The 27124-nt window shown below is 46.2% G+C and overlaps 1 protein-coding gene across 1 annotated transcript; it reads right to left on the bottom strand.

Moving 5' to 3' along the window:
- Positions 1 to 5277: 5277 nt before the first annotated feature.
- On the bottom strand, positions 5278 to 7632 carry LOC150028734 (uncharacterized). Its single transcript, XM_090300084.1, has 4 exons — positions 7519 to 7632; positions 6987 to 7428; positions 6242 to 6696; positions 5278 to 5514 (listed from the first exon to the last, which is right to left on the bottom strand). The coding sequence occupies exons 1-4, from the start codon at positions 7630 to 7632 to the stop codon at positions 5278 to 5280; spliced, it is 1248 nt and encodes a 415-aa protein (XP_090156210.1).
- Between the last annotated feature and the right edge of the window lie 19492 nt (positions 7633 to 27124).

Raw genomic sequence — 27124 nt, forward strand, 5'->3', positions numbered from 1 at the left:
CAAGTTAAAGACCTCCTCGCCGTCGTGCGGGCGCAGGCGAGAAAGGTCCTCAGTGCATCCAGGGGGGAGGAGATGTACGCCCTGGGCAAGTTGAGGCACCGGATAAAGTCATTATCGCCGTTGTGCGAACTAAGGCCCATCAAAGACCTCCTCGTCGTCGAGCGAGTGCAGGCGTGAGAAAGAAAAGGTCCTCAGTGCATCCAGGGGGGAGGAGATGTACACCCTGGGCAAGTTGAGGCACCAGACAAAGTCCTTCTCGTCGTCGAGCGAGTTAAGGCCGTTTAAAGTCCTTCTCGCCGATGAGCGAGTTCAGGCGAGTAAAAGTCCTTCTCGCCGATGAGCGAGTTCAGGCGAGTTAAAAGACCTTCTCGCTTGTGTGCGAGTATAGGCAAGATAAAATCCTTCTCGTCTTGAACGAGTTCAGGTATGGCGAAGAGGGTGGAAGAAGCTTGAAAGGTGGCTAAGGTAGGTTCGAAGAGAACGCCTAGCCGGCCAGTCTCTAGCTCTGAAGTTCAGGGAGGTAAAGGAAGATCCCAAAGGGCATTTCTGCCTCAGATAAGGAAATGACTGCCAAAGCATGAGGCTGGAAAAAGCTGGTGTTACCAAGAGGTTTTGGCGATCGGGAAAAATTCAAGCGACGGTGAGAAGGTTGAAAGGCTTGTTTGATAAAGCAGGTCAAGTGGGACGTTGTTTGAACCGATAATTGAATCACAGTTCGTTGCTTGGAACTTTTCTTATGATCAGGTTAGTGCCTCAGGGGTACAAGTTGTTTAAAGCGATTATTGCTTAAGTTTGAATCGGCTCGAAGCAGTTACGCCAAATGTCATGTTTGCAAAATCGCTAAGTTAAACGCAGCAGAGTTAAACATACAAAGAAAGTAAAACGCTCAAAAGAAGTCAGAAGAAATATCCAAGTCTCGCTATTGAAATGAATAACTGTTCAAAACACATGTGCAAGAGTTTTTTACAGGTGAATTTATAAAGAAGCAGATGGGGTGGAATTGGTTGAGCCTTCGGCGGGAACGACCTTTCCATCTACCACTTCATTGTTTAATGACACCATGCTGAGGTCGAGATCAGGGAATAGGCATGCAAATTGCTCCCGAGCGGCTTCGAATCCAGCAGTCAGAATCTGAGCAGAATTTAGCTTAAGTTCTTCAAATTGTCCTTGAAGCTCTTCAACTTGTTTCTTGAGCTCCTCGTTCTGCTGTCCCAGCTCTTCAGCTTGTTTTTTGAGCTCCTTGTTCTGCTGCCCCTGCTCTTCAATCTGTTTTTGGAGTTGTTTGTTAGTCTCTTGAGCATGGAGAAGGTCGTCAGCAACCTTCTTGGATTCTGTTCGAGCTTGGGTCAACTCGGCAGCCATCTTCTCTTTTTCCTTGTTCGCCTCGGTGAGATCAGCCATGGCGTCATCCCTTGCTTTTTCTACTTGCCCAAGCAGCTTCTCGCGGTCGATTGACCTTTGCTCCAGTTTTTGTACCTTATCGGCATTAGCTTGAATGTGAGCCTCCAGGTCGCTCGCCTTGGTGCGCAGGGGCACGATTCTGCTTTCAAGTTCAACTTTTTCTTGGGCAAGTTCATGGACTTTACGGCGAAGGTCAGCAGCTTCCTTGCGCGCAAGCCTAAGCTCGGTGCTGAGGGCATCCTCTACTCGGGAATGTTCCATTTCCGCAAGCGTCAGGCTGAATGCCACCTTCTCTACCTCAACCTTCATTGTGCTGTTTTCGGTCTTGAGGTGGTAGACATCGTCTTGGAGCCGCCTGGTGGAGCTCTCCACAGCCCTCGTTATGATCGATGGGATATCCTCTGCTATGGTTTTGAGTTTGGCGGTCAGAGGTTCCCACATCCTTGTAACCTCGAGGGAAAGGTTCGCGGCTTGGAGAGGCGCCGGGGGGGCTTGTTGAGGGTTCTCGTCGCCACCTTCCTTAGCAACATTTTCAGTGGTTGTTTCCTGGCGTGGCGACGCAATCGGGGACTCGGTGATTAGGATTGGAGAGGTGTGAGCGACCTCATCCCCGATTGGAACGATTCCTGCAGCTGAAGTGTTGGAAGGAGGGCCCCCTCCTGCTGATATATGTGGTGTGGAGGCGCTCGGGGGGTCCTCCAAGAAATTTGGCTCTGGGGCCTCAGTTGCAGGTGGCGCAGTGGCCAATGGAACTGCTTGGACTGGTGGTGAAGGGGCTTGTGGTGCTGGTGATGAGGGAGGAGGAGCGGGTGTTGATGGTGGTGTTGAAGCTGGAAGAGGGGGCGGGGCAGGTGGAGAAGATGGTGCCACCCTCTTCCTTTTCGTGACAAGGCCATCCTCTGTGACCTCGTCGTCCTCTTCCTCATCCTCTTGGACAACTTGGGGGGCTTTCCGCTTTGGCCTCTTAAGGACCAGTTTCTTTCGTTGGGTGGGCGCCTTAGGCGGTGATCGCCCCTGGATGATGGCCTTCTCGACCGCCGAGTTGGGAACCGTCTGGGAGCCGGTCGCCAACCCGTGGTTGCGGGCGAGCGCCTTTAAATCGGCGAGCATGTTCTTACCCAACATGGTGTCTGCATGAAATGAAAGTGCATAAGTTAGCTCAAAGGAGAAAGGGGTAAGTGTACAAGACAATGAGACAGCAAAAGCAGGCATATGCAGAAAAGATAAAACCAAAGTCTTGTGTGTGTCGCACAAGACGCCCAGAAACAATATCAGAAGCAATGTCAAGACAAAGATGTAGCGTCCTAACCTATTTGGAATTCCAACTGGTCCTCAAAGAACTCGAAGGAAATCAGGGTGGGGGTCAAGAATGTTACGTGGGCATCTGCCACCCTCTTCCAGAAGAGACAAAGGTCTCTGTCCAAGGCTCCCATGCTATCAGGACTTCTGGGCCTCCTGAAGCAGCTCTTGGACTCCTTTTTCCCCTTGTCCACCCAGTACAAGGGGAAACCGTCGAGGAGGGAAGTGTCTTTGTCATTTGCGCGAACCTGAATGAACATCCCCTTCCAATCCTTGTACGACTGCTGGAAGATGGTGAAAATGGACCTCCCAGCAATGGCGTTCAGGCTGACCCACAGGCGATCTCCTGGGTGCTTGGCCTCGAACAAGAATAAAAACACGTCCACTGACGCGGGCAACCCCAGGTGGGCGCACGTTATCTCGAAAGCTCGGACAAACGCCCAGCTGTTGGGATGAAGCTGGGCGGCAGCGATATTGAGCTCGGTTAAGAGTTCCCTCTCAAATCGAGTGAGAGGGAACCTGAGTTTGACCTTCTTGAAGAAAGTGGTGTAGACGAAGCAGAAGGGCCCGTCGGCGCTCACTTTATCATCGGCGCACACTGGCAGAGTGGCAGGGCAAGGCAGCACCATCATTCTCTCATCGTGCTCCTTGTGGAACGATTGGTGGGCCTCGTCCCCATTGGTCAATCGCAGAACCGCTCCCGCGGTGTTCACCGACGACGTTTCCTTTAAGAGGGTTGAGTTAGCCCATGGGTATAACGTCTTGAAGTCTGGCAGTGGGATGGGGGCTCCTCCAGCGTTTGGTGGAGTCGCCTGGGCCAGAGCGGTTTGAGAAGACGCAGGCCTCACAGCCTGCAAAGAGGGAGCACCACGAACTTGCGTAGAGTCGTGTGCTTGTGAAGGAGGGTTTCGCGCTGATGGAGGGGGGTTCGGGGTGATCTTCGTGCGAGTCATGGTAGCAACTGCAAACGAAGGAGGAAGAAAAAATAATCAGGAGGGTTACAAAGGCTGACTCGATCATGAAAGGAAGGTGAAAGACGAACGAATGTGAGTTCGTTGCGACGATCGACAAAGCCCTAAGTCACGCAGAAGGAGAAATGGAAAAACAGCCCACAGCGTATGCACCAGACAGTTACAGGATGATGCAAATCGGTGAAAATGCAAGAAAACCTAACAGATGAAGGAAAGTAGTTACCTTTCGATGATCGGGAGAATGTTGAAGGGAGGTGGTGATCTAGAGCGTCGAGGAACGTCGAGAGCTTTCGCAGAGGGAAATGAGAGCGTATGCAAGTGTGAAGAAAGTGATGGAACAGTAGGAGCGTAAGGGGTTTAAGGGTTTTCGAAACGGTTTTGGGAAGCGCTAACGGCAGATGAAGATAGCCGTTGATGAGAGCCACGTGTCGAACGATGCGCGAAGGGTTTGGTGGAGCGTCAGAGCAGCAGAAAATACTATCGCTTGGAATTCTGCGCCCATGCCACGTAGACCGGTGTTAACGAAGGCTTTTTCAGTCTTTTCGCTAGACAAGTCTTCGCTTAAGACTGGGGGGCTTGTGTACCGCCCTGGTGGTCGGGTGCGATGACGTGGCATCCTGCTACAGTATAGGCGTGTTGACAAGGCGCCAGGTTGACAGTTGGGAAGGAAGTCGGGAGGCACGTGTAGTCGCCGATAGTTAAGTTGGCGTGTTCCGATCTCCAGCTTACCAGAATAGGCAATCGCCAGGTTGGGATGAAGTCGCCAGATGCAGACTCAGGCGACCAGGCAGTCGGAGATCGCCAGAACCAGCACATCGTCGAAGATGAAGGAGAAGCAGATTATGAAGGCGGCCGGCGAGACCACAGGGAAGGTGTATGAAGGCCCTACCTCGCCAGTTTCAGTAGAGATCGCACTCCTGAGTTAGCTATGCACTGGGCAGTACCATGCATAGGTAACTTAGCCAAAATGAGAGTAGAAGCAGCGCCAAGTCAGAGAGCCCCAGATGATGGCACGTGTACAGTTGGATACGAGCCACGTGTCCAAGTCTGTAACTGCCAGGAGAGAGAAAACCACCAGGTATATAAGAGTTCCTAACAGATTTTCTAAGGTACGCACGTTCAGTTCATACACTTTACGCTTGCGAGTGACAGAGTTGTTTGTGAGAGAGATTTGCACGGCTCCAGTTCTTAGTATTTGGTGATACCGTCACTGACTTGAGCGTCGGAGTGCGATCGGCCGCAGCGGCGCCGTATCGTTTCTTTGCAGGTTCTTGAGATAGATCCAGAGGAGGAACGGAGGTGAGAAGCGGCGCGCACGTCGATCCTTTGACGAGGCATTCTCCAGCGCTCCGGTCAACAGGCAGGATCACAGGGTATACCTACTTGCGTTCTTCTTGACGATCCTGGCTTCCACTAGCTTCAATGGGAGCAAACCATCCGCCAAGTAGCGTCTACAAGGTGTCATCCAGGTTTCCCCCTCGTCGACCAGGCAAACGTGCAATGCCTCTCCCCTTAATAAGTCGTATGCACTTATCTTGGATGCCCTCAGCGTTTCCTGAGTCAACGACCGATGACCTCTTCTTTCGCCCTTCGAGATACTTACCTGCTAGACCTCTTCTGTGCAGCCTGTGGTGGTTCTGAGTGTCTTCATGGTTTCCTGAATGACTATCCTCTGTCTGCCCCCCTTGCCCGAGCTGGCGAGCTTTGCTAGTAAGTCAGGTCGGGCATTTTGCACTCTGGGAACGTGTACCAGCTCGAACACCACAAAAACTTCTTTTAAGAGTCTGACGTACTCCAAGTATGCAGCCATTTGAGGTTCCTTGGCCTGGTACTCACCCGTAACCTGCCTCATTATCAACAGTGAGTCACTTTTCAGTAACGGACTTCTAGCACCTATCTCCTTGGATAGCAACATTCCTGGGACCAAGCCTCATATTCAGCTTGGTTGTTACTGGCCTTGAAGGCAAACCGTAGGGCCTTCTCGATCGCCCATCGCACCAACCGTCCTGCCACGTCAGGCTTCTGTAAGACCTTGCGAATAGGAAGGTTTGTCATCTCAATCACCGTGAAACTCTACAAGTAGTGACGGAGCCTTCGTGTTGCAAACACTACCGCTAGAGATGCTTTTTCGATGGCCTGGTAGTGCACCTCGGGCCCTTGCAAGACTTTGCTGACAAAGTATATAGGTCTTTGCGCGTGGTCCTGCTCTTGTACGATGACCAAACTAATCGCCCGCTTCGTAATGGAAAGTATAGGCGGAGCGGAGTGCCTGGCAGCGGCTTGCACAACACTGGGGCACTGGCTAGATATTCTTTCAGATTGAGGAACGCTTCTTCACACTCGTTTGTCCATACGAACCTATTGTTCCTCTTCAAACACTGGAAATAGGGATGTCCTCTATCCCCTCCTGTCGATACAAATCGGGACCGGGCGACCATTTGTCCCGTCAATTGTTGCACCTCTTTCACCGAGATCGGGCTCCTCATAGCTATAATGGCCACACACTTCTCAGGGTTTGCCTCTATTCCTCACTCGGTGAGTAAGAACCCTAAAAAATTCCCCGCCTCTACCCCAAACACACACTTTTCGAGGTTCAGCTTCAACCTATACTTGACTATTGTGGTGAATAGCTCCTCTAAGTCGGCAACGTGTTGGTCCTTCACCTTGGAGGTAATGACCATGTCGTCCAAATACGCCTGAACGTTCCGCCCAATCATAGGGGCAAGTACCCTGTCCATCAACCTCTGGTAGGTTGCGCCAACGTTCTTGAGCCCAAAGGGCATCACCTTGTAGCAGTAACTGGAGAGTTTCGTCATGAATTTCGTATTGCATTCATCTCTGGGATGCATCAGGATCTGGTTGTATCCGGAGAAGGCATCCAGAAAACTGAGAAGTTTGCAGCCTGGCGCGCTCTGCACTAGGGCGTCGATGCTAGGTAACAGATACAATTCCTTTGGGCAGGCTTTGTTTAGGTCTGTAAAGTCGACGCACATCTTCCACTTCCCATTGGCCTTCTTGACCAACACTACGTTTTCACACCACTCAGGATATTGGATCTCACTTATGTGACCAGCATCCTACAACTTCTGAGTCTCCTACCTAATGACCAGTCGCCTTTCGTCATTAAACTTCCTCTGCCTCTAGCTTAAAGGTCGGACCTACGGATCCGTGGTGAGACGATGGCATAAGAAATCAAGGTTGATGTCAGGCATGTCTGAGGCAGACCACGCGAAGGCGTCTAGATGTCGTGTTATCACCTCGATGATCTCGTCTTTACTTCCTGGCCTAGGGACCTGCCGATCTTGAACTTCTTACCCTCGATCTCCCTCTCCAGTACCTCCTCTGCAGGCTCGGGTCGTCTTTCCCGGGCCATCTCGGCTCGGGCAACCCCTTCTCCCCTTCGAGGCTGGCTGATGACGGTGCACACCCCTCTCTTTGTCTTTAGGCTATTCTCATAGCACTTCTTCGCCGCCTTCTGGTCAGGCATGATGGTAATTATTGTTCCCTCAAGGGAGGGCAACTTCATCTTCATATGCCTCGTAGAGGCCACTGCTCCTATCTTGTTTAGGGCAGGTCTACCTAAAAGGATGTTGTAAGTCGAAGGAGCGTTGACAACGAGGTACCTTATGTTAACAGTGCGGGATGTGGCGTCGTCTGTGAAAGTCGTCCTCAGCTCCACATGCCCTCTCACCTCCACCTGGTCCCCAACGAAATCGTATAGGCAGCCTTCATAAGGTCTCAGCTGGTCAGGCGACAACTGCAGTTTATTGAAGGTCGACCAGAACATCACATCTGTCGAACTCCCCTGGTCGACAAGGACTTAATGCACTCTTCTCCCTATCGTTACCATTGAGATCACCACTGGGTCGTTATCATGTGGGACCACATCTTGTAGGTCGGCCTTCGTGAAGAAGAGATCGGGCTCAGGGGATTGGTCTGACTCCTTTGACTCCACTGCCATTACTTCTCTGGTATATTTCTTTCACTCTAAGGGTATTTCCTCGTGTGAGTCCTCCTACCTGGGAGTGCATCTGCGCAAGGGGTGACCCTTTGGGTGCCAACTCATGCCCCCAAACATCTAGTCACTCACTTTGAGAGCGTATCTACCTTCCTCTCGTACCCTGCACCTGGCTACCCTGGGCGTGACCCTCCTCATGAGTCGTATCTATCCCAAGGGCGTCTCTGGGGCGGCAGGGGCACTTCACAAGTCAGATTGCTCTACACTAGCGCTATTACTATGGCCTTGAAGCCACCTTTCTCTTTTCTTTATTACTGCCCCGGATTATCGGGATTTGAGGCCTTCCCACGGCGTCGCTCCCTCCATGGTCTTTCCTACCCATGGGTATCAGGGAGCGACACTGTGATTGCCTTGCTTTTGTGACATTTGGCCTTGGCGACGCCTTGACTTGGCGATGCCTTCACCTAGGCGACGCCTTACCTTGGCGATGCTTCCTTTCGGCGATGCCCTGCCTCGGCGATGCTTGCACTTGGCGTCTCCTCACCTAGGCGGCGCCTTATGTTGACTTTGACTTCGACGTTGACTTTGACCTTGACTTTGTCAACGCCCGGATACGGGACGGTACAGAAATGCTAGCTAAATGTAATGTAAATGTGAAGCACATGGGTGCACATGGCACATGGGTGCACATGGTCCTTTATTAGTAAAAGCTTCTAGAAACCTTTAGCTAATCAAGGTTAATGCTTCCTTAATTCTAATGTGCAGAAAATTAAACAATTGTTCACATGGTTATGCTATTTACACCTCATTTAAAGCTAAACTACACTTGATGGGCCTTCACGGAATATGTGCTATTAGGCCTTTTCCCATTCATAGCTTGATCCAAGTCTTCTTGTTCTAGACGCTCTTGGCTTGGTCTTAGACGCTCCTAACTTGATCTTAGATGCTCCTAGCTTGGTCTTAGACGCTTGGCTTGGGTCTAGACGCTCTTGGCTTGGGGTCTAGACGCTCTTGACTTGGCTCTTGCCTTTCATGGAAGGTTGTGCCTGGCCCTCTTCCATCACTTCCTCTCAACAGGATCAAAGAACTTGCAACCAAATTCATCTTGACCATAACCAATAAAGACACACTGCCTTATCTTCGCATCCAACTTGGATCTCTCATCCTTTGGAACATGTACATATGCATTACAACCGAAGACTCGCAAATGATCATACCTGACATTCTTGCCAAACCAAATCTTGTCTGGCACCTCACCATTCAAAGCAACTACAGGACTCAAATTAATAACATGCACCACAGTGTAACATGCCTCACCCCAAATATGCTTAGGCAACTTTGCTTCAGAAAGCATACACCTAACTCTTTCGATCAATGTTCTGCTCATCGTTTATGCTAAACAATTCAGCTGAGGAGTTTTAGGAAGAGTCTTTTCATGTTTAATACCGTATTGCTTGCAATAAAAATCTAACGGTCCACAATACTCACCACCATTGTCAGTACGAATGCATTTAAGCTTCTTGCCTGACTGTCTCTCAACCAAAACATGAAATTCTTTGAATTTCTCTAAAGCTTGGTCCTTTGTCTTCAAACGATAAACCCAAAGCTTTCTGGAACAATCATCAATAAAGGTAACAAAATAAAGTGCACCAGTAAATGACTTTACCTTCAATGGGCCACAAACATCAAAATGCACCAATTCAAGCAACTCTGACTTCTTTGAGGGAGGATGCTTCTTGAAGGATACTCTGGTCTGCTTACCAGCCATGCAATGAGAACATTTCTCCAACTCTGCACTCTTCAATCCCGGAAGCACATCCTTTTTAGCTAAACAATTCAGCCTCTTCTCACTTATACGATTGAGCCTTCAGTGCCACAAAGAAGCATCCATATCCATGGCATTCACACTGTCTTTAACAACCAATGCTTTTGGCCAATACAGTTTACTAATTCTCTCCCCTTTGGCCACAATTAGATTACCTCTGGAGAGTTTCCACTTTCCTGAACCAAAGTGATTTTCATAACCATTATCATCAAGCATCTGCACAAAGATCAAATTAAAGCGGATATCTGGAGCATGTTTGACTCCTCTAAGCAACAACTGCATTCCCATATTGGTTTGCAAGCAAACATCACCAATACCAATTACCTTAGACACACCATCATTACCCATCTTCAACACTCCAAAATCATCAGAAGTGTAAGATATGAAAAACCCCTTCCTTGGTGTAACATGCAATGTAGCACCACTGTCAATTATCCACATGCTCTCATTTGATATAAGATTAACTGAATCATGGTCACGGAGAATAATAAGATCATCGTCACAAATAGAAGTAATAACACGGTCATCATTGTCATGATGCTTCTCTTTCTGCTTCCCTTTCTTATCCTTATTGTCCTTTTTCCAAAGAAAACAGTTTCTCTGAATGTGCCATGTTTTGTGACAATAATGACACTCCACATTTTGGTATTTAGACTTGGACTTACTTCTATTGTTCTATTTACTCCCTTTCGGTTCCTTTTTCTGTCTTCTCCCCCTATTTTCAGTGACAAGTACCTCAGAATGCGATGAAGTACCATGAGCCTTCCTTCTCATCTCCTTATTAAGAACACTACTCTTAACATTTTCAAAGCAGACAACACCATCAGGAGATGAGTTTGTAATTGAAACCCGAAATGTTTCCCAAGAGTCTGGTAGAGTATTCAGTAGCTATAATCCCAACACTTCATCATCAAATTTGATGCCCATTTGTGACAATTGATCTTGGAGCCCTTGAAAGTCATTTAAGTGATCTGAAATAGAAATCCCCTCCTTGTACCTCAAATTCATCAAGGAATTTAACAAATATAATTTGTTGTTTCCTGTACTAGAAGCATACAAAGTCTCAATCTTCTTCCACAGGGATTTTGCATCTTTCTCATTAGCAATGTGATTATAAACATTGTCTTCAACATACTGACGAATAAAACCACAAACCTTCTGATGCTCAAACTTTCATTCCTCACCAGTCTTGTCTTTTGGATTTTCAGTAGCAAAAACAGGAAGATGCAATTTCTTCACAAATAACAGGTCCTTCATTTTTCCCTTATATAAGTGACAGTTAGTGTCGTTCAAACATACCATTTTATTTGTATTTGCCTCCATCATTCAAACAGTCAAATAGCTCCAACCAAGGAGCTTTGATACCACTTTGATGGGAAATTCAACACAATAAAATTTAATATCTCAACGAGAGCAATAAACAGCGGATAATAATTTCCCCAACGCACCATTTCTGCAGATGGGTAATGGTGTTTTTAGGCAAAACTACTTTCCAATAGAGCAACTCTGTAGTTGCCGAAATTGTGAAAAGAGTAAAGGAAAAAAGGAGAGAAGGGGGCAAAAGATTGAAAGGAGTTTAGGGTTTCAGAGAAAAACATGATGAGAGAGAAAAAAAAGTGTTAAAGAGAGAGAACCCAGAAAGAGAAATGAGAGAGAATGGGAAAACCAAACGGCAAAGTGAGTTTTAAAATGTGGCACGTGGCGCGTTTTCGTTTGCCCAAATGTGTTGTGTTGATTGGTGGAAGTTTTTCTACTTTTAGTATTAAATCTTTTTGGTTTTGTACCGACCCGTCCCTGTGCATTGACCAAAGTCAAAGTCAATGTCAAAGTCAAACACATGGTGGGACCCACCAAGGGGCCCAAGGGAGAAAGTCAATAGGTTGACCTTTTTTGAGTCATCGCCAGGTGTGGGCGTCGCAAGGTTAAGGCGTCGCCAGGTTAGGGCGTCGATGATGTCACCCCCCGATACCCACGGCTAGGGAAGACCGTGGAGGGGGCAACACAGTAAGAGGCCACGGTACGGACGAGAAGGCCTCGGGCCCCGGTACACTCCCAGGGCGAGTGACTAGAAGCTGGGGCGCATGAGTTGGCACCCAAACAGTCACCCCTCACGCTAGATGCACTTCGAGGAAGAAAGACTTACATGCTGGAATTTCTCTAAGTTGGGTTATAGTGCTGTAAGTTCTTCCACGTGGAATTGTGGTTGAGTCAGAAGGACACATGGCAGTAAGCAGTGAAATCCAAGGTATATAAGCTTCTCTGAAAGCTTAGTAAGGTACGTTTTACTCATTTCACACACACTCTAGTTACTTGCTCACTTACTCACTGTGTGTCAAGTGATTAGAGATAGAGAGAGAGGAAAGTTAGTTACGAGTTAGTTACCACCCTCAGAGCATTCAGTTACGGTGCTCCAATACGGAGGTGCTTAGTGTTCTTGCTTGCTGACTTGACCGTCGGAGTGCAAACAGCCGTGAGGGCACCCCTTTGTTCTTCCTTGTTTCAGGTATTCACGACAAAGGAGGGTGGAGATCTGAGTTGGTGACGAAGGAGTCCTTGATCCCGAGTCAAAGCCACGGACGAAGATCTCATCGGTCAACCGGCAGGAACATTTGGCGCCCACCGTGGGGCCCGATTTAAAACATCAGTCCCACCGCAAGTGTTCAAGAGTTTAGTTGCAGTTTTCGTGAAAGAAGTTCTTCAAGATTTCTCAAGATTCACAGTTCATCGTCAAGATTGCGCAGTTTCACCGATCGCCTTCGGTGCAATTTCAGTTTTCGTTGTTCATTGTTGCAGTTCAGATCGTTTCACCGTTTCAACGCGGAAGTTCGTTCAGTTCGCACCGTTGGTCGCAGTTCGCTTGAAGTTTGTTGAAGATCCACCATTGTTCGTGGATAGTTGGTGGTTTCCTCTGTTTCCACCAATCGTTTTCCGATCGAATTCAGTTTTCACTGGTTGTTCGTCAGTCCAGTTCGAGTTCCCATTGTTTTCTTCATCTTCTTGAGGTTTCAATCGTTCGTTCTTTAGTTTCATCAAGTTTTCACCGTTCGTTCGCAATCTCGTTCGATTCCACTGGAGAGTTTGTTAGAACCGCCGTAACAGTTAGTAGAGTTTCAAGAAATCGCTGAAAATGAGAACCACCAGGCAAAGTTCGACGCGCGCTGAGAGTGGAGACATGACCATGCAACAGGTCATGGATATGATGCAGGGCTTGCAGGAGGCAATGGCGGCATCGAAGGTTGAACAAGAACGCATGCAGGCGGATCTCGCGGCGTCTCAGGCGAGAAACGAAGAGCTCTTTCGTACGAATGAGGAGTTGTGTCGCGGGTTGCGCAACAACTCAGGGATACGCGATGCAGATGAGCGCGGGTGTTTCACTCCACCAAGGGAATTCTCTACGCCATTCTCACAGTCGATTCTGGAGGCGGTAATTCCTAACACGTTCGTAGGTCCTAAGGTGACCTTCACTAGGATGGAAGATCCCGAAGCACTTCTCACTGCGTTCCACACGCAGATGATGCTGGTAGGCGGCTTCGACGCCGTAAGGTGCAAGCTCTTTATGAGCACGTTTACTGGGATGGCCATGGATTGGTTCATCAGCCTTACAAATGGCCATATCACATCTTTCGCATAGCTCTCCCGGCTATTTAGGGAGCAGCAAACAAGGCTCCACCACCAGTTTCGTATGACTTGTTTGATGTGAAGCAATATCAAGGCGAGACCTTGAAGAAGTATATCAATCGCTTCGGGGTTCAGGTGGTGAAGGTTGGCACCACTGAGGAGCCCATGATTGTCTACACATTCAGAAAGGGGGTGTGCCTGGGCCTTTCTGCGAGTCAATCATTCGCAACCGCCCCCGAACTTTTGCTGAGATATGGCGTCGTGTTGTGGAACACATCGCCACTGAGGGCGAGGTGTTGGAGAAGCGCACAAGCGTTGCATCCACACGCCCGAGAGCACCGTCGCGTGCACAACCTGCCAGGGTCAACGAGGCTGCGACGGGAAGGAAGAACTAGGAGAGGAAACGCCCATACGAGGCGAGGAGGCCCCAAGCTAGGGGTCGAGCAGAGGGAAACAGGCCGGCGAGGGAAGGAAATAGGCTGATAAGGCACAATTTCATGGTGGAGCTTAAAGATCTTATTGTTGTGCCAAACATAGCTGACAGACTTAGGCCACCAGTGAAGACAGATAAAGTGTTGGGACCTCACAAAGACTCGTGGTGCGAGTTCCACGAGGCATTTGGGCACCACATCAACAACTGCTTGGCGTTGGGCCATCAATTAGACGAACTGTTGAAGAATGGTTTTCTGAAAGATTACCTGGCCGGGTCTGCTACGGTCGCGGCCTTGGCAGTACCAGAGGAAGATCAGGCGCACGAAATGCCAATCCATGGAGAAGTACACACCATCTCTGGTGGCTTCTCAGGAGGGGGGCCCACTGCCTCTCAGCACAAGAGGTATGTGAGGTCGATGAATTTAGTTGTTGGAGAGGGTTCGGACGACCCGTGGGAGACAGACCTGGTGTTCACGAAAGATGATCTACGTGATGTCGTCCCACATGACAATGACCCCGTGGTCATTTCGGTTGTCACAACTGGGAGAAAGGTGCATAGAGTTCTCGTCGACCAGGGCAGTTTTGCAGATGTCATGTTTTGGTCGACCTTCAACAAGTTGCAGTTGTCCCCTGACCTGCTGAGGCCCTACACTGGATGCTTATATGGGTTTGCAGGGGACCAAGTGGAAGTACGAGGCTACTTAGAGCTAAGGACGACGTTTACGGATGGAACGGCATCCCGTACAGAGAGCATTTGATACTTGTAGTTAATGCCAATTCAACTTACAATATTATGTTGGGTAGGCCAGCACTGAATAGGCTAAGAGCAGTGGCCTCCACGCGCCACATGAAGATGAAGCTGCCAGACCTTAGTGGCAAGGTGATCGTGATCAAGTCTGATCAAGAAGAGGCCCGAAAATGCTACGAGAACAGCTTAAAAACTAAAAGGGGCATGGTCATGGTGATGGAACGCCCGCCCGTTTCAGATACACCAATGGAGGTAGAGCCCTTGGAAGAGGCGACGCCCGCGGAGTCAACGCCTGTCGAGGCTTCACCCGCGGAGGCGACGCCAAGGGAAGATGCGTCAGAGGAGGCGACGCCTGAAGCACCTGATGGGGCGACGCCTATAAGAGAAGGCAGCAGAAGCGAGTCTCGTACGGAAAGTGCGCGAGACAGGCGACCCCAACCAGTAGACAACGTGGTGGAGAGGCAGATAGGTGGCAAGGTATTCAAGTTAGGACGTTTGCTGAGCCAGGAGGAACAGGACGAAGTGGCGGCGGTGATTTCACGCCACCTAGAGGCGTTCGCATGGTCCGCCTCGGACATGCCAGGCATCGACCCAGACTTCCTATGCTACCACCTCACCATGGATCCCAAGGTTCGCCCTGTACGACAGAGGAGGAGGAAGATCAACGAGGAGAGGAGCCTCGTTGATGGAGATCAAGCCCAAGAGAACATGGAGGCCACTCATCAAGCTCAAGAAGAGGTGGAGGCACAAATGGAGGATGCCCATGGAGGTCAAAGTCCACCTCAAAGGATTACAAGAAGCATGTTCAAAGCCTTGGGAGCAAGAGGACATTTATTTTCTCTTTTTGTAGTGTCTTTAGTTGAAGGTGCTTAGAGGGAAACCTTAGAAACCTCTTTTGTTATAGCATCTTTTAGGTTTTAAATAGGACCTTTAGGGGGGTGTATTAGTAGATAGGTGTAGGTGTAGTTTTTGGGAGGTGTCATAGTAGAAAAAAGGTCACACCTCCCATGTGACTTGTTTTTGGTGGGAATTTCAAATGAGTTTATTTGAAATTTCCCACCTATTTTTCAGCACCTTAGGCTATAAATAGAGGTGCTTCCTTTGTAAAATTCAGATTTGAATTTTATCTAAAGAAACTATACTCAAAATTGGAGTGAGCATTTGGAGAGCTTTGAGCTTCTTCTCTAGTCTTATCTTGAAGGACCATGGTTTCCTCAAGTGGCGGCTTCCACACTCATCTAGGAGCATCCATTCTTCTAGTGGCGTGATCATCCAACCATTCCTCCATCTTCATGAGCATTCTCTTCTCCTTCCTTTCTTCTTCTTCAATTTGTTCATGTTATCTTGTGTTTTGAGTTGTCTAGCTTTCGGTTTTTCTATTTTCAGCACCTATATTCTGTTTTGTTTTTAAATTCTGTTCGGCTCTTTTGTTTTAAGTTCAATTCTGTTCGGTTTCTTCTTTTCCTTCTCCTTTGTTGATTCAATTTGACAATATTTGGTTCATCCAAATGAGTTTGAGAATTGGTACTTGTTTTGGTGAGTTCTTGATTTTAGAACCATGATCCAACTTCTAAGAAAGTGCCTCTATATTTTCCAGCTCAAGGTGATTCCTCAAAGTGTCAAGAATCTTGTTCTAAGTGGCTATTGGAATCACATCATGTGGTATCATGAGTCTTAGGTTCATTCTTGTTTAATTGTTGAGTTGTGTGCACTTTATTTCAAGAGCTCTTTAATTTTTCTTGCAATTTAAGTTTCTGTTTTAGAATTTTAATTGAGTATTCTTGCTGTTTTTCTTTTGCTCCAAGTGTTTGTGGAAAGGTTTATGGCACTCATAATTCTTATGAGTATGGTTGCTCTTTTGGAATGGCATTATCCTTCCTAGAGTTTACCTTAAGCTTCCTTCCACTTGTTACAATTTGTGTTGTGTCTTTTAATTTTTGAATCTTGTTAAGTTTTGTCTTAGTCATGTTATTCCATATATGTCATTACTTCTAGTAGTACTTTTATTGTTTTGATTGTTTCTTGCTTTGGTGTCATATATTTTTTCTGAATTGATGTTGATCCTTTGAGCATTTTCTTTTTAGCATTGAGTTCATACTTGTATTCTAGACCTATACAAGTTCCAATACATCATTTTCTATTATGTTTTTGCTAGTTCATCATCCTGTTTTTTTATTCCTATTAGGATTCCTCTATTTCTGAAAAAAGTGCTTACTGTTTTTCCTTATTGCAATTGATTTACGTACTGTAAAATTCTGAAATTCTGGATTTGAGATATTGAAAGTGTTAGAAAAGAATAGAAAAAAGAATCATTCAAAAATATGAAGTACACAAAAAATGATAAATAAAATAAAAAAAGTGTACATTCCTGCCGAAAAAAATACGGTAATCTGGCAGTGATTTTAAAACATTTATTTCTCTCAATTGGCTTACTGTTTTTAATTGATTCCAGTGCCATTTTTGAGTTAACATCTTGAAGTTTCTGTGGTATAAATTTCATAATCCAGTTCGCTCTACAACGTTCCAGTTAAATCAGTGAATATCAAACACAGTTTGCATTAAAAAAAAATTTCCAGTAGCTAAATTTTTTTTGTTTTCTTCATCTACTCTAGTGCTTTTCCTTAGGTATTCTTTTGTGTGCCTACTTTTCTCATTGAGTTCTTTATTTTCTTGATTGTCTTTCATTCTTACTCTTTGAGTTTGTCTTACACATAGTTTTCCTTTTGCAATTACCTTTCCTTGCTTATACCTTTTCTTGTTTGTCTTTATTGTTTCATTGGTTTTGTGGTGGTTTGCTCTTAAGATTGGTGTGCTTGCTTTGACATATTTCATTTGAGGATTCCAAGGCCTCAAGATCAGATTGGTGCAAGAACATTATTTCTTTGAGAGTGATATCTTTTCAGCCTTAAATTCACTTCGGCAGTTTCAATTGGAAAGCTCACTGTTTTTGCTAATTTTTAACTTGTTTGCTGTTTTGTGTGTTTGCTGTTTTTTAATTACAAATGGCTGGATCTTCAAGTGATGCATCCTCTAAGCAGAATTCTCCTTCCAAAGCTTCAATTCTTGGTGAATTACATGAAGCTCAAAGAACAATTAGAAGGTTGGAAGAGAAATTGCAAAAGATGGAGGTCAAACAAACTAGACCATCTCCTTCTATCCATGATGGACATCATTCTCATAGACCATCTTCAAGAGCTTCTTCAAATGATGTTGGCCGTGAAGATGAGCATAGGAGAAGGAGACCTCCACCCCAAGTCCATGGACAAAGACATCATCACCAAGGGGAAAGAATTCACTACGGCAATGGCTTCTACCATGATGCAAAGTCCAAGCTTCCTTCGGTCAAACTACCTTGTTTTAATGGTTCTAGTGATCCAAATGTGTATTTAGATTGGGAGGCTAAGTGTGAACAAATTTTTGAGATCCATGAGATCCAAGATGAGCATAAGCTCAAGCTAGCCACCCTAGAGTTTAGTGATTATGCCATGAAATGGTGGCATGGGATTGTAAAGGACATTATCTATCACAAGGGTCCTCCCGTGGACTCTTGGAACTCTTTAAAGGATCATATGCGCGCTAGGTTTGTGCCCCCACATTTTAGGAAAGACCTCATGTTGAGACTCCAACGGTTTCAACAAGGCACGCTAAATGTGGATGAATATTATAAGGAGCTTGAGACGCTTGTGCTTAAAATTGAATTAGAAGAAAGTGAAGAAGCCATGGTTGCTAGGTTTGTGAGTGGTCTTAGGAAGGATATCCAAGACATTGTTGAGTTACAAGAGTATTCATCATTGGGCTCTTTAGTTCATCTTGCAATGAAGGTGGAAGCCCAACTTGCTAAGAAAAACTCTTTTAAAAATGCTTCCAATAATGGATACTACTCCAAGTCTTGGAGAAACAAAACTTCTTTTTCAAAACATCCTTCCAAAGATTCTTCTTTCAAACCCAAGGAATCTAAGCCATCAACATCTAGACCTAAGTCTCCCACTAGAACATCTAACACTAAATGCTTTAAATGTATGGGTTATGGTCATATTGCTGCAAATTGTCCTTCAAAACGAAGTATGTACATGCATGAGGGCATTGTAGTTAGTGAGCATGATTCGGATTCTTCAAAACATTCATTGCATTCTCATGCATCTAGTGAGGAAGAGAGTGAATGTCCACTTGAAGGGGACTTGTTAGTTGTGAGAAGACTTCTTGGACAAGTTTCACAACCTTTTGATGAAAGTCAAAGGGAAAATATTTTCCATACAAGATGTCTTATTCAAAACAACATTTGTTCCTTGATAGTGGATGGGGGTAGTTGTGCAAATGTGGCTAGTACAAGAGTAGTAGATAAGCTTGGATTGCCTACTATCTCTCATACAAAGCCCTACAAATTACAATGGCTTAGTGAAGTAGGAGAAATAATTGTTAATAAACAAGTCCTCATCCATTTCTCCATTGGAAAATACAAAGATGAGGTATTATGTGATGTTGTGCCCATGGAAGCCACTCATGTTCTTTTGGGAAGGCCTTGGCAATTTGATAGAAAAGTTTTACATGATGGCTTTACCAACAAATTATCTTTTGAATTCCATGGTCACAAGGTTACTTTAAAATCTCTCTCTCCAAGAGAAGTCCATGAGGACCAAGTTATCATGAAGAAAAAGAGGGAGAGTGAAAAAGATAAAAAAGATAAAAAAGATAAGAGTTCTAAGCCTACACTCCTTGTGTCTAGGCGTGACATTGAAAGGGAAATAGTGGCTCATCATCCTCTTTTTTTAGCCATCCCTAGAACTCTTAGCATAGAAACACTTGTTGATAGTCCTCATTGCTTGGAAAATTTGGTAGAAGAGTTCAAAGATGTGTTTCAAGATCCTCCAAATGGACTTCCACCTTTGAGAGGGATTGAGCACCAAATTGATTTGATACCGGGCTCTTCTTTACCAAATCGTCCCGCATATAGGACCAATCCAAGTGAAACCAAGGAAATTCGCCAACAAGTTGAGGCTTTGATTGAAAAAGGGTGGGTGCAAGATAGCATGAGTCCTTGTGCTATGCCTATCATCTTAGTGCCAAAAAAGGATGGCACATGGCGAATGTGTTCGGATTGTAGGGCCATAAATAACATAACCATTAAGTATAGGCATCCCATACCTAGATTAGATGATTTGTTGGATGAATTACATGGTTCAAAAATCTTTTCAAAGATTGATCTTAAAAGCGGCTACAATCAAATCCGTATCAAACCGGGTGATGAATGGAAGACGGCTTTTAAGACCAACTTTGGTTTATATGAGTGGTTAGTTATGCCTTTTGGTTTAACTAATGCACCAAGTACCTTCATGCGCCTCATGCATCATGTTCTTAGACCTTTCATTGGTAAGTTTGTTGTGGTTTACTTTGATGACATTCTCATTTATAGCTTATCTTTGAATGACCATAGATTGCATGTTAGGCAAGTTTTGGAAACCCTTAGGAAGGAACATTTGTATGCTAACCTTGCTAAATGTATGTTTGCTCTTGATCATATAGAATTCCTAGGGTTTGTTGTGAGTTGTAAAGGGGTCCATGTGGACAAAACCAAGGTGGTGGCCATTCAAAATTGGCCTACACCGAAATCTTTGAATGAGGTCCGAAGTTTTCATGGGCTTGCTTCTTTCTATAGAAGATTTGTCCCAAACTTTGGTACCATTGCCGCACCACTCAATGACATAGTGAAAAAGGATGTGGTCTTTCATTGGGGAGAAGCACAACAAAATGCTTTTGATACTTTGAAAGAAAAATTGACTAATGCTCCCATCTTGGCCCTTCCTAATTTCACTAAGACATTTGAGATTGAGTGTGATGCTTCAAGCATAGGTATTGGGGCTGTTCTCCTTCAAGAGGGCCACCCCATAGCCTATTTTAGTGAGAAATTAAAGGGAAGTCATCTCAACTATTCCACCTATGATAAGGAATTATATGCACTTGTTAGGGCTTTGTTTACTTGGCAACACTATCTTTTTCCCAAAGAGTTTGTGATACATAGTGATCATGAATCTCTTAAATATTTGAAAAGCCAAAACAAACTTAACAAGAGGCATGCTAAGTGGGTGGAATTCATTGAGCAATTTCCTTATGTGATCAAACACAAGCAAGGCAAAATAAATATTGTGGCGGATGCTCTTTCTAGAAGATACACCTTGCTAAATCTTTTAACCTCTCAATATCTTGGTTTTGATCACATTAAGGAACTTTATCATGATGACCTTGATTTTTCTCTCCTCTATCAAGAGTGTCTTAAGGGAGGACACAAAGATTTTTTTATTCAAGATGGCTTTCTTTTTAAAGGAAAACGTCTTTGTGTTCCCCAATGCTCTATTAGATTATCTCTTGTTAGAGAAGCTCATGAGGGGGGCTTAATGGGACATTTTGGGGTTGCTAAAACTTTGGATGTGTTGCATGAACATTTCTTTTGGCCTCATATGCATAAACATGTTCATAGTTTGTGTGATAAATGCATAGCTTGCCGCAAAGCTAAATCTAAAATGCATCCCCATGGTCTTTATACTCCTCTTCCTATCCCTTCAATGCCTTGGGTAGATATATCTATGGATTTCATCTTAGGCTTACCCAAGACATCAAAGGGAAAGGACTCCATTTTTGTGGTAGTGGATCGTTTTTCAAAAATGGCTCACTTTATTCCTTGCCACAAAGTGGATGATGCATGCCACATTGCAAACCTCTTCTTCCAAGAAGTGGTTCGCTTGCATGGGATTCCTAGGTCTATAGTGTCCGATAGAGATCCTAAGTTCTTGAGTCACTTTTGGAAGACCTTGTGGGGCAAGCTTGGAACTAAGCTTTTATTTTCTACCACTTGCCACCCACAAACCGATGGTCAAACCGAGGTGGTAAATAGAACTTTGGGACAACTATTGAGATGCTTTATTTCGGGGAATCCTAGAGTGTGGGAGAATTTACTACCCCATGTTGAGTTTGCATATAACCGAGTAGTAAATTCTACCACCTCCCATTCTCCTTTTGAGGTGGTCTATGGGTTTAATCCCCTAACACCTCTTGATCTTCTTCCTATTCCCCTTCTTGACGATGTCTTGTGCAAAGATGGGGATGAAAAGGCTTCTTTTGTGAAAACTTTGCATAAAGACATCAAGAAGAGAATTGAGAAGAAGGTTGGCAAGTATGCTGAACTTGCCAATAAGAGGAGAAAAGCATTGTTGTTTGATGAGGGCGATTGGGTTTGGCTTCACTTGAGGAAGGATCGTTTTCCTACTCAAAGGAAGTCCAAACTAATGCCTCGAGGGGATGGACCTTTCCAAGTCCTCAAGAGGATTAATGACAATGCTTATGAGTTAGATATGCCTGATACATTCTTAGGTAGTCATACTTTTAATGTCAGCGATCTAACTCCTTTTTCTGTAGGTCTCCAGAATTCGTGGTCGAATTCTCTCCAACTCGGGGAGTATGATGGAGATCAAGCCCAAGAGAACATGGAGGCCACTCATCAAGCTCAAGAAGAGGTGGAGGCACAAATGGAGGATGCCCATGGAGGTCAAAGTCCACCTCAAAGGATTACAAGAAGCATGTTCAAAGCCTTGGGAGCAAGAGGACATTTATTTTCTCTTTTTGTAGTGTCTTTAGTTGAAGGTGCTTAGAGGGAAACCTTAGAAACCTCTTTTGTTATAGCATCTTTTAGGTTTTAAATAGGACCTTTAGGGGGGTGTATTAGTAGATAGGTGTAGGTGTAGTTTTTGGGAGGTGTCATAGTAGAAAAAAGGTCACACCTCCCATGTGACTTGTTTTTGGTGGGAATTTCAAATGAGTTTATTTGAAATTTCCCACCTATTTTTCAGCACCTTAGGCTATAAATAGAGGTGCTTCCTTTGTAAAATTCAGATTTGAATTTTATCTAAAGAAACTATACTCAAAATTGGAGTGAGCATTTGGAGAGCTTTGAGCTTCTTCTCTAGTCTTATCTTGAAGGACCATGGTTTCCTCAAGTGGCGGCTTCCACACTCATCTAGGAGCATCCATTCTTCTAGTGGCGTGATCATCCAACCATTCCTCCATCTTCATGAGCATTCTCTTCTCCTTCCTTTCTTCTTCTTCAATTTGTTCATGTTATCTTGTGTTTTGAGTTGTCTAGCTTTCGGTTTTTCTATTTTCAGCACCTATATTCTGTTTTGTTTTTAAATTCTGTTCGGCTCTTTTGTTTTAAGTTCAATTCTGTTCGGTTTCTTCTTTTCCTTCTCCTTTGTTGATTCAATTTGACAATATTTGGTTCATCCAAATGAGTTTGAGAATTGGTACTTGTTTTGGTGAGTTCTTGATTTTAGAACCATGATCCAACTTCTAAGAAAGTGCCTCTATATTTTCCAGCTCAAGGTGATTCCTCAAAGTGTCAAGAATCTTGTTCTAAGTGGCTATTGGAATCACATCACTCGTCGTGCAGGAAGAGACGAAAAAATTGCTAAGTGTTGGGCACATCAGGGAGATCCAGTACCCTGAGTGGCTGGCCAATGTCGTCTTGGTAAAGAAGGCGAACGGAAAATGGAGAATGTGCATCGACTTCACGGATTTGAATAAGGTGTGCCCTAAAGATTCGTACCCCTTACCTAGCATCGACGCGTTGGTGGACAACGCTTCAGGGTGTAAGATGTTGAGCTTCTTGGACGCATTCTTGAGGTACAATCAGATAAAGATGCATCCAAGGGATGAGAGCAAGACGACGTTCATGACGGAGACGTGCAGTTACTGCTATATTGCGGGCGCCACCTACCAGAGACTAATGGATAAGGTCCTTGCACCCATGCTGGGAAGGAACGTGCAAGCCTACGTAGACGACATGGTGGTGACCTCGCAGGAGAGGGGGTGGCACACAACGAATCTAGAAGAGCTGTTTGCCACCATATCAAAGTACCGCCTCAAGCTGAACCCCAAGAAGTGCGTCTTCGGGGTTGAGGCGGGTAATTTCTTGGGCTTTATGCTTACAGAGAGGGGGATAGAGGCGAACATTAATAAGTGTGCAGCTATCATTGCCATGAGGAGTCCAACCTCAGTGAAAGAAGTGCAGCAACTTACGGGACGGATGGCAGCTTTGTCAAGGTTCGTGTCTGCTGGAGGTGAGAAGGGCCACCCCTACTTTCAGTGCCTCAGGAGGAATAGCCGTTTTGCATGGACAGATGAGTGCGAAGCAGCATTCCTCAAGCTAAAGGAGTACTTGGCGACGCCTCCGGTGTTGTGCAAGCCACGGGCAGGCGTCCCCCTTCGCTTTTATTTTGCTGTGACTTAGTGGGCTATCAGCTCTGTGCTGGTCCAGGAGCAGGATCAAGTGTAGAGGCCCATCTACTTTGTAATCAAGGCTTTGCAAGGCCCAGAGTCGAGGTACTAGTCGTTGGAGAAGGCGACGCTGGCAGTGATGTTCTCGGCCAGGAGGCTCCGCCACTATTTTCATAGCTTCACAGTGGTGGTGATGACGGACCTCCCCATTCAGAAGGTACTTCAAAAGCCAGATATCGCTGGGAGGATGGTTCGCTGGGCAGTGGAGCTGTCAGAGTTTGATATCTAGTACGAGCCCAGGGGATCCATCAAAGTGCAAGTCTACGCAGATTTCGTTGCAGAGCTCTCACCAGGAGGTGCCCCCCAAGAGGTGGAGTTAGGATTACAGTGGATGCTTTCAGTGGATGGGTCCTCCAATCAACAGGGGAGCGGCGCGGGAATAGTCTTGGAGGGGCCTAATTGGGTGTTGATCGAGCAAGCCCTACGTTTCGCCTTCAAGGCAAGTAATAACCAAACTGAGTATGAGGTTTTAATCGCTAGAATGCTCTTGGCCAAAGAAATGGGTGCGCAGAGCCTCTTAGCAAAGAGTGATTCGCAGTTGGTCACAAGGCAGGTGACTGGGAAGTATCAGGAAAAGGACCCACAGATGGCGGTGTATCTGAAATATGTCCAAGTGTTGAGGGGAGCTTTCGCTACGTTCGAGCTTGTGCATGTCCCTAGAGAACAAAATGCCAGAGCTGACCTGCTCGCCAAGCTGGCCAGCTCAGGCAAGGGGGGAAGGCAGAGGACAGTCATTCAAGAGACGCTCAAAACGCTGCGAAAGTTTGTGGCAGACAACAGGGTGGATGTTCTTCACATCAGTACGGCGAAGGGAAAGCCAAGGAGCCATCGCTCTTTGATTCAAGATACGGCGAGGACACCCCGCATCAGCACCTATGCGGCCTCGCCCGAGGAAGAGAAGTGTGTGCAAGTATGTGCCATGGAAGAAAGGGACACGTGGATGATGCCTTATAGGCGATACATTGCAGATGGGATTCTCCCAACAGAGCCTGGAGAGGGAAAGAGGATAAAGAAGAACTTTGCAAGGTACACTCTCGTTGATGGAGTGCTGTTTAGGCATGGGTTCACGCACCCAATTCTGACATGTGTGAGTGGCGATGAGTGTACGAGGGTCATGTCAGAACTCCACGAGGGGATTTGTGGAAGCCACGTGGGGGGGAAGATCATTAGCTTCCAAGGTGATTCGCGCAGGGTTTTATTGGCCATCGGTGAGGGAAGATTGTGTGAGGTACGGCCAGCGATGCAAGTAGTGTCAGATGCATGCTGACTGGCACAAGGCGCCTCCAGAAGAGCTGAGATCGATTTACAGCCCGTGGCCTTTCCACACATGGGGAATCAATATTCTGGGGCCTTTCCCTCTGGCGATAAGGCAGATGAAGTACTTGATAGTCGCCATCGAGTACTTCACGAAGTGGATAGAGGCAGAACCAGTGGCCCAAATCACTACGCACAAGGTACAACACTTTGTTTGGAAGAACATTGTATGTCGCTTTGGTGTGCCAAGGTAGGAATCAAGCAAGTGTTCGCATCAGTCGAACACCCCTAGACAAATGGGCAGGTAGAGTCCGCGAATAGAATTTTACTGAGGGGGCTGAAGCGAAGACTAGAGAAAGCTAAAGGGGCGTGGGCAGAAGAAGTACCAAGGATTGTGTGGGCTTACCACACCACGCCTCAATCTTCCACCATGGAGACGCCGTTCAGCCTAGTATACGGGTCAGACGCCATGATCCCAGTAGAGATTCACGAAAGCTCACCTTGCTTTTTGAGCTTTGTGGCAGAGGAGTCCAACAAGGAAAGAAGGGTAAATCTAGACCTGTTGGACGAGGCCAGAGAAGAGGCAAGGATAAAGGCTGAAGCTGTGAAGAGAAGAGTGGAACATCAGTACAACTCCAAGGTGAAGCCACGGCAGTTCCAAGTGGCTGACCTGGTTATGCGAAAGGCTCATCCCTATGAGTTGGAGAACAAGTTGTCTCCCAAGTGAACTGGACCCTTCAGAGTAACCGAAGCCAAGGGGAACGGTTCTTACAAGCCTGAGACTCTAGAAGGAGGCCCCATCCCACGTAGCTGGAACGCAACCAATTTAAAGTTTTATTTCAGCTAAAAACATTATGTAGTACACAGTTTAAAAGGGGACACTCTTTTTCCCTTGCGAGGATATTTTAATGAGGTCACCCAAGTAAAAAAAAGAAGAAGTTCAAGAAAACTTTGTCTCAGTTTTTCCTTCTCTCACAACGTAAAAGCAAAGATTAAGAAACAAAAACAAAGGCTCGAGGCGTCGCTAGGGGTAGGAGTTGCCAGGCATAGGCGTCGCCAGGCGTAGGCGTCACCAGGCGTAGGCGTCACCAGGCGTAGGCATCGCCAAATAAGGGAGCGGACGTTGAGTGCCTAAACCAGTTTGAACGGGCCGACACCCCAAAGCGAGTGGCGGGAGCACACTCTCAGGCGCGGGCGTCAAGTTGAAAGGTACGCATAGTATAAGTTAAAATCCGGGCGTCTAGTCCCTGAGCAGGGGTTAAGGGATTCCTTCGGGACGCCCCCTCCTCAGGTGAGAACGGCTAGTCCCGGTGTCTGATGTTTAGACACCTCGCAAGGAAGTGGCGGGGGGCACTTCCTTCGAGCGTGGGCATCAGACAGTAAGAAGTTTCGGAGCAGTGGAGAACCAGGTCACTTGGTGCAGATACACACAATTAAGGAGAAACGCCATCCTTCGGGAAACCTTCTCCTTAGGCGTAATCATCAAAATCCCTGGTCATCTTGGTGTTTAGACACACCAGGGACGATACGGCGATGTTTCCGACACGCCTCTCCCTGGGCGTAGGCACCAAGCGTGCAGAGATAAGGGCTAAGTCGCCTTGGTGTTTAGACACCCCGTGGACGATACAGCGTTGCTGTAATAGGCCTCTCCACGGGCGTGGGCGCCAAAGCGTGACTTTGTCCCAAGTGTTTAGACACGCTGAGGACGATACGACCTCGCGTTCAGCGGGTCTCTCCTCGAGCGTGGGCACCCAGTACAGATAAGATAAGCCCTCCTCGCCCTCGAGCGATGTCGAGGCCACAGAAGAAGAGATAAAGTCCTCCCTCGCCCTTGAGCAACGTCGAGGCCATAGAAGAGATGAGACCAGTGGCGCCTTTGGCAGTAAGCGCCTTAGGGCTCAAGAGAAGTAAGTAAAAGAGCAAGTTGAAGATTTTTTATAAGTCAAAAGGGCAAGAGAAATTCGAAGAGCGAGAAGAAGAAGCATAGAAAATACAAGTCATCCAAGGCATTAAGTGCAGAAAAGAATATACAAGGGTGTAAGGCCAGAGCAATCAATTATATGCAAAGTGTGCAGAAAAAAGAGTTCACAACAGATGATGAAACCAAAGATTAGTTATATTAAGAAATATAGGGAACAAAGATGTTCATAGCAATTACAAAAAGAGCAATTTTGTGCAAGTTTACAAAGTGTTACAAAGGAAAAGCTAATCTTCAGGAGCCATCAAGGGCACAATTTTGCCTTCGACCACTTCGCTGAAGGGGCTGCACTTTGAAATATTGATCCCAGGGTTTG

This window comes from Phaseolus vulgaris, chromosome 3, assembly GCF_051622355.1.
Source record: "Phaseolus vulgaris cultivar YP4 chromosome 3, ASM5162235v1, whole genome shotgun sequence".
Classification (NCBI taxonomy): Eukaryota; Viridiplantae; Streptophyta; class Magnoliopsida; order Fabales; family Fabaceae; genus Phaseolus; species Phaseolus vulgaris.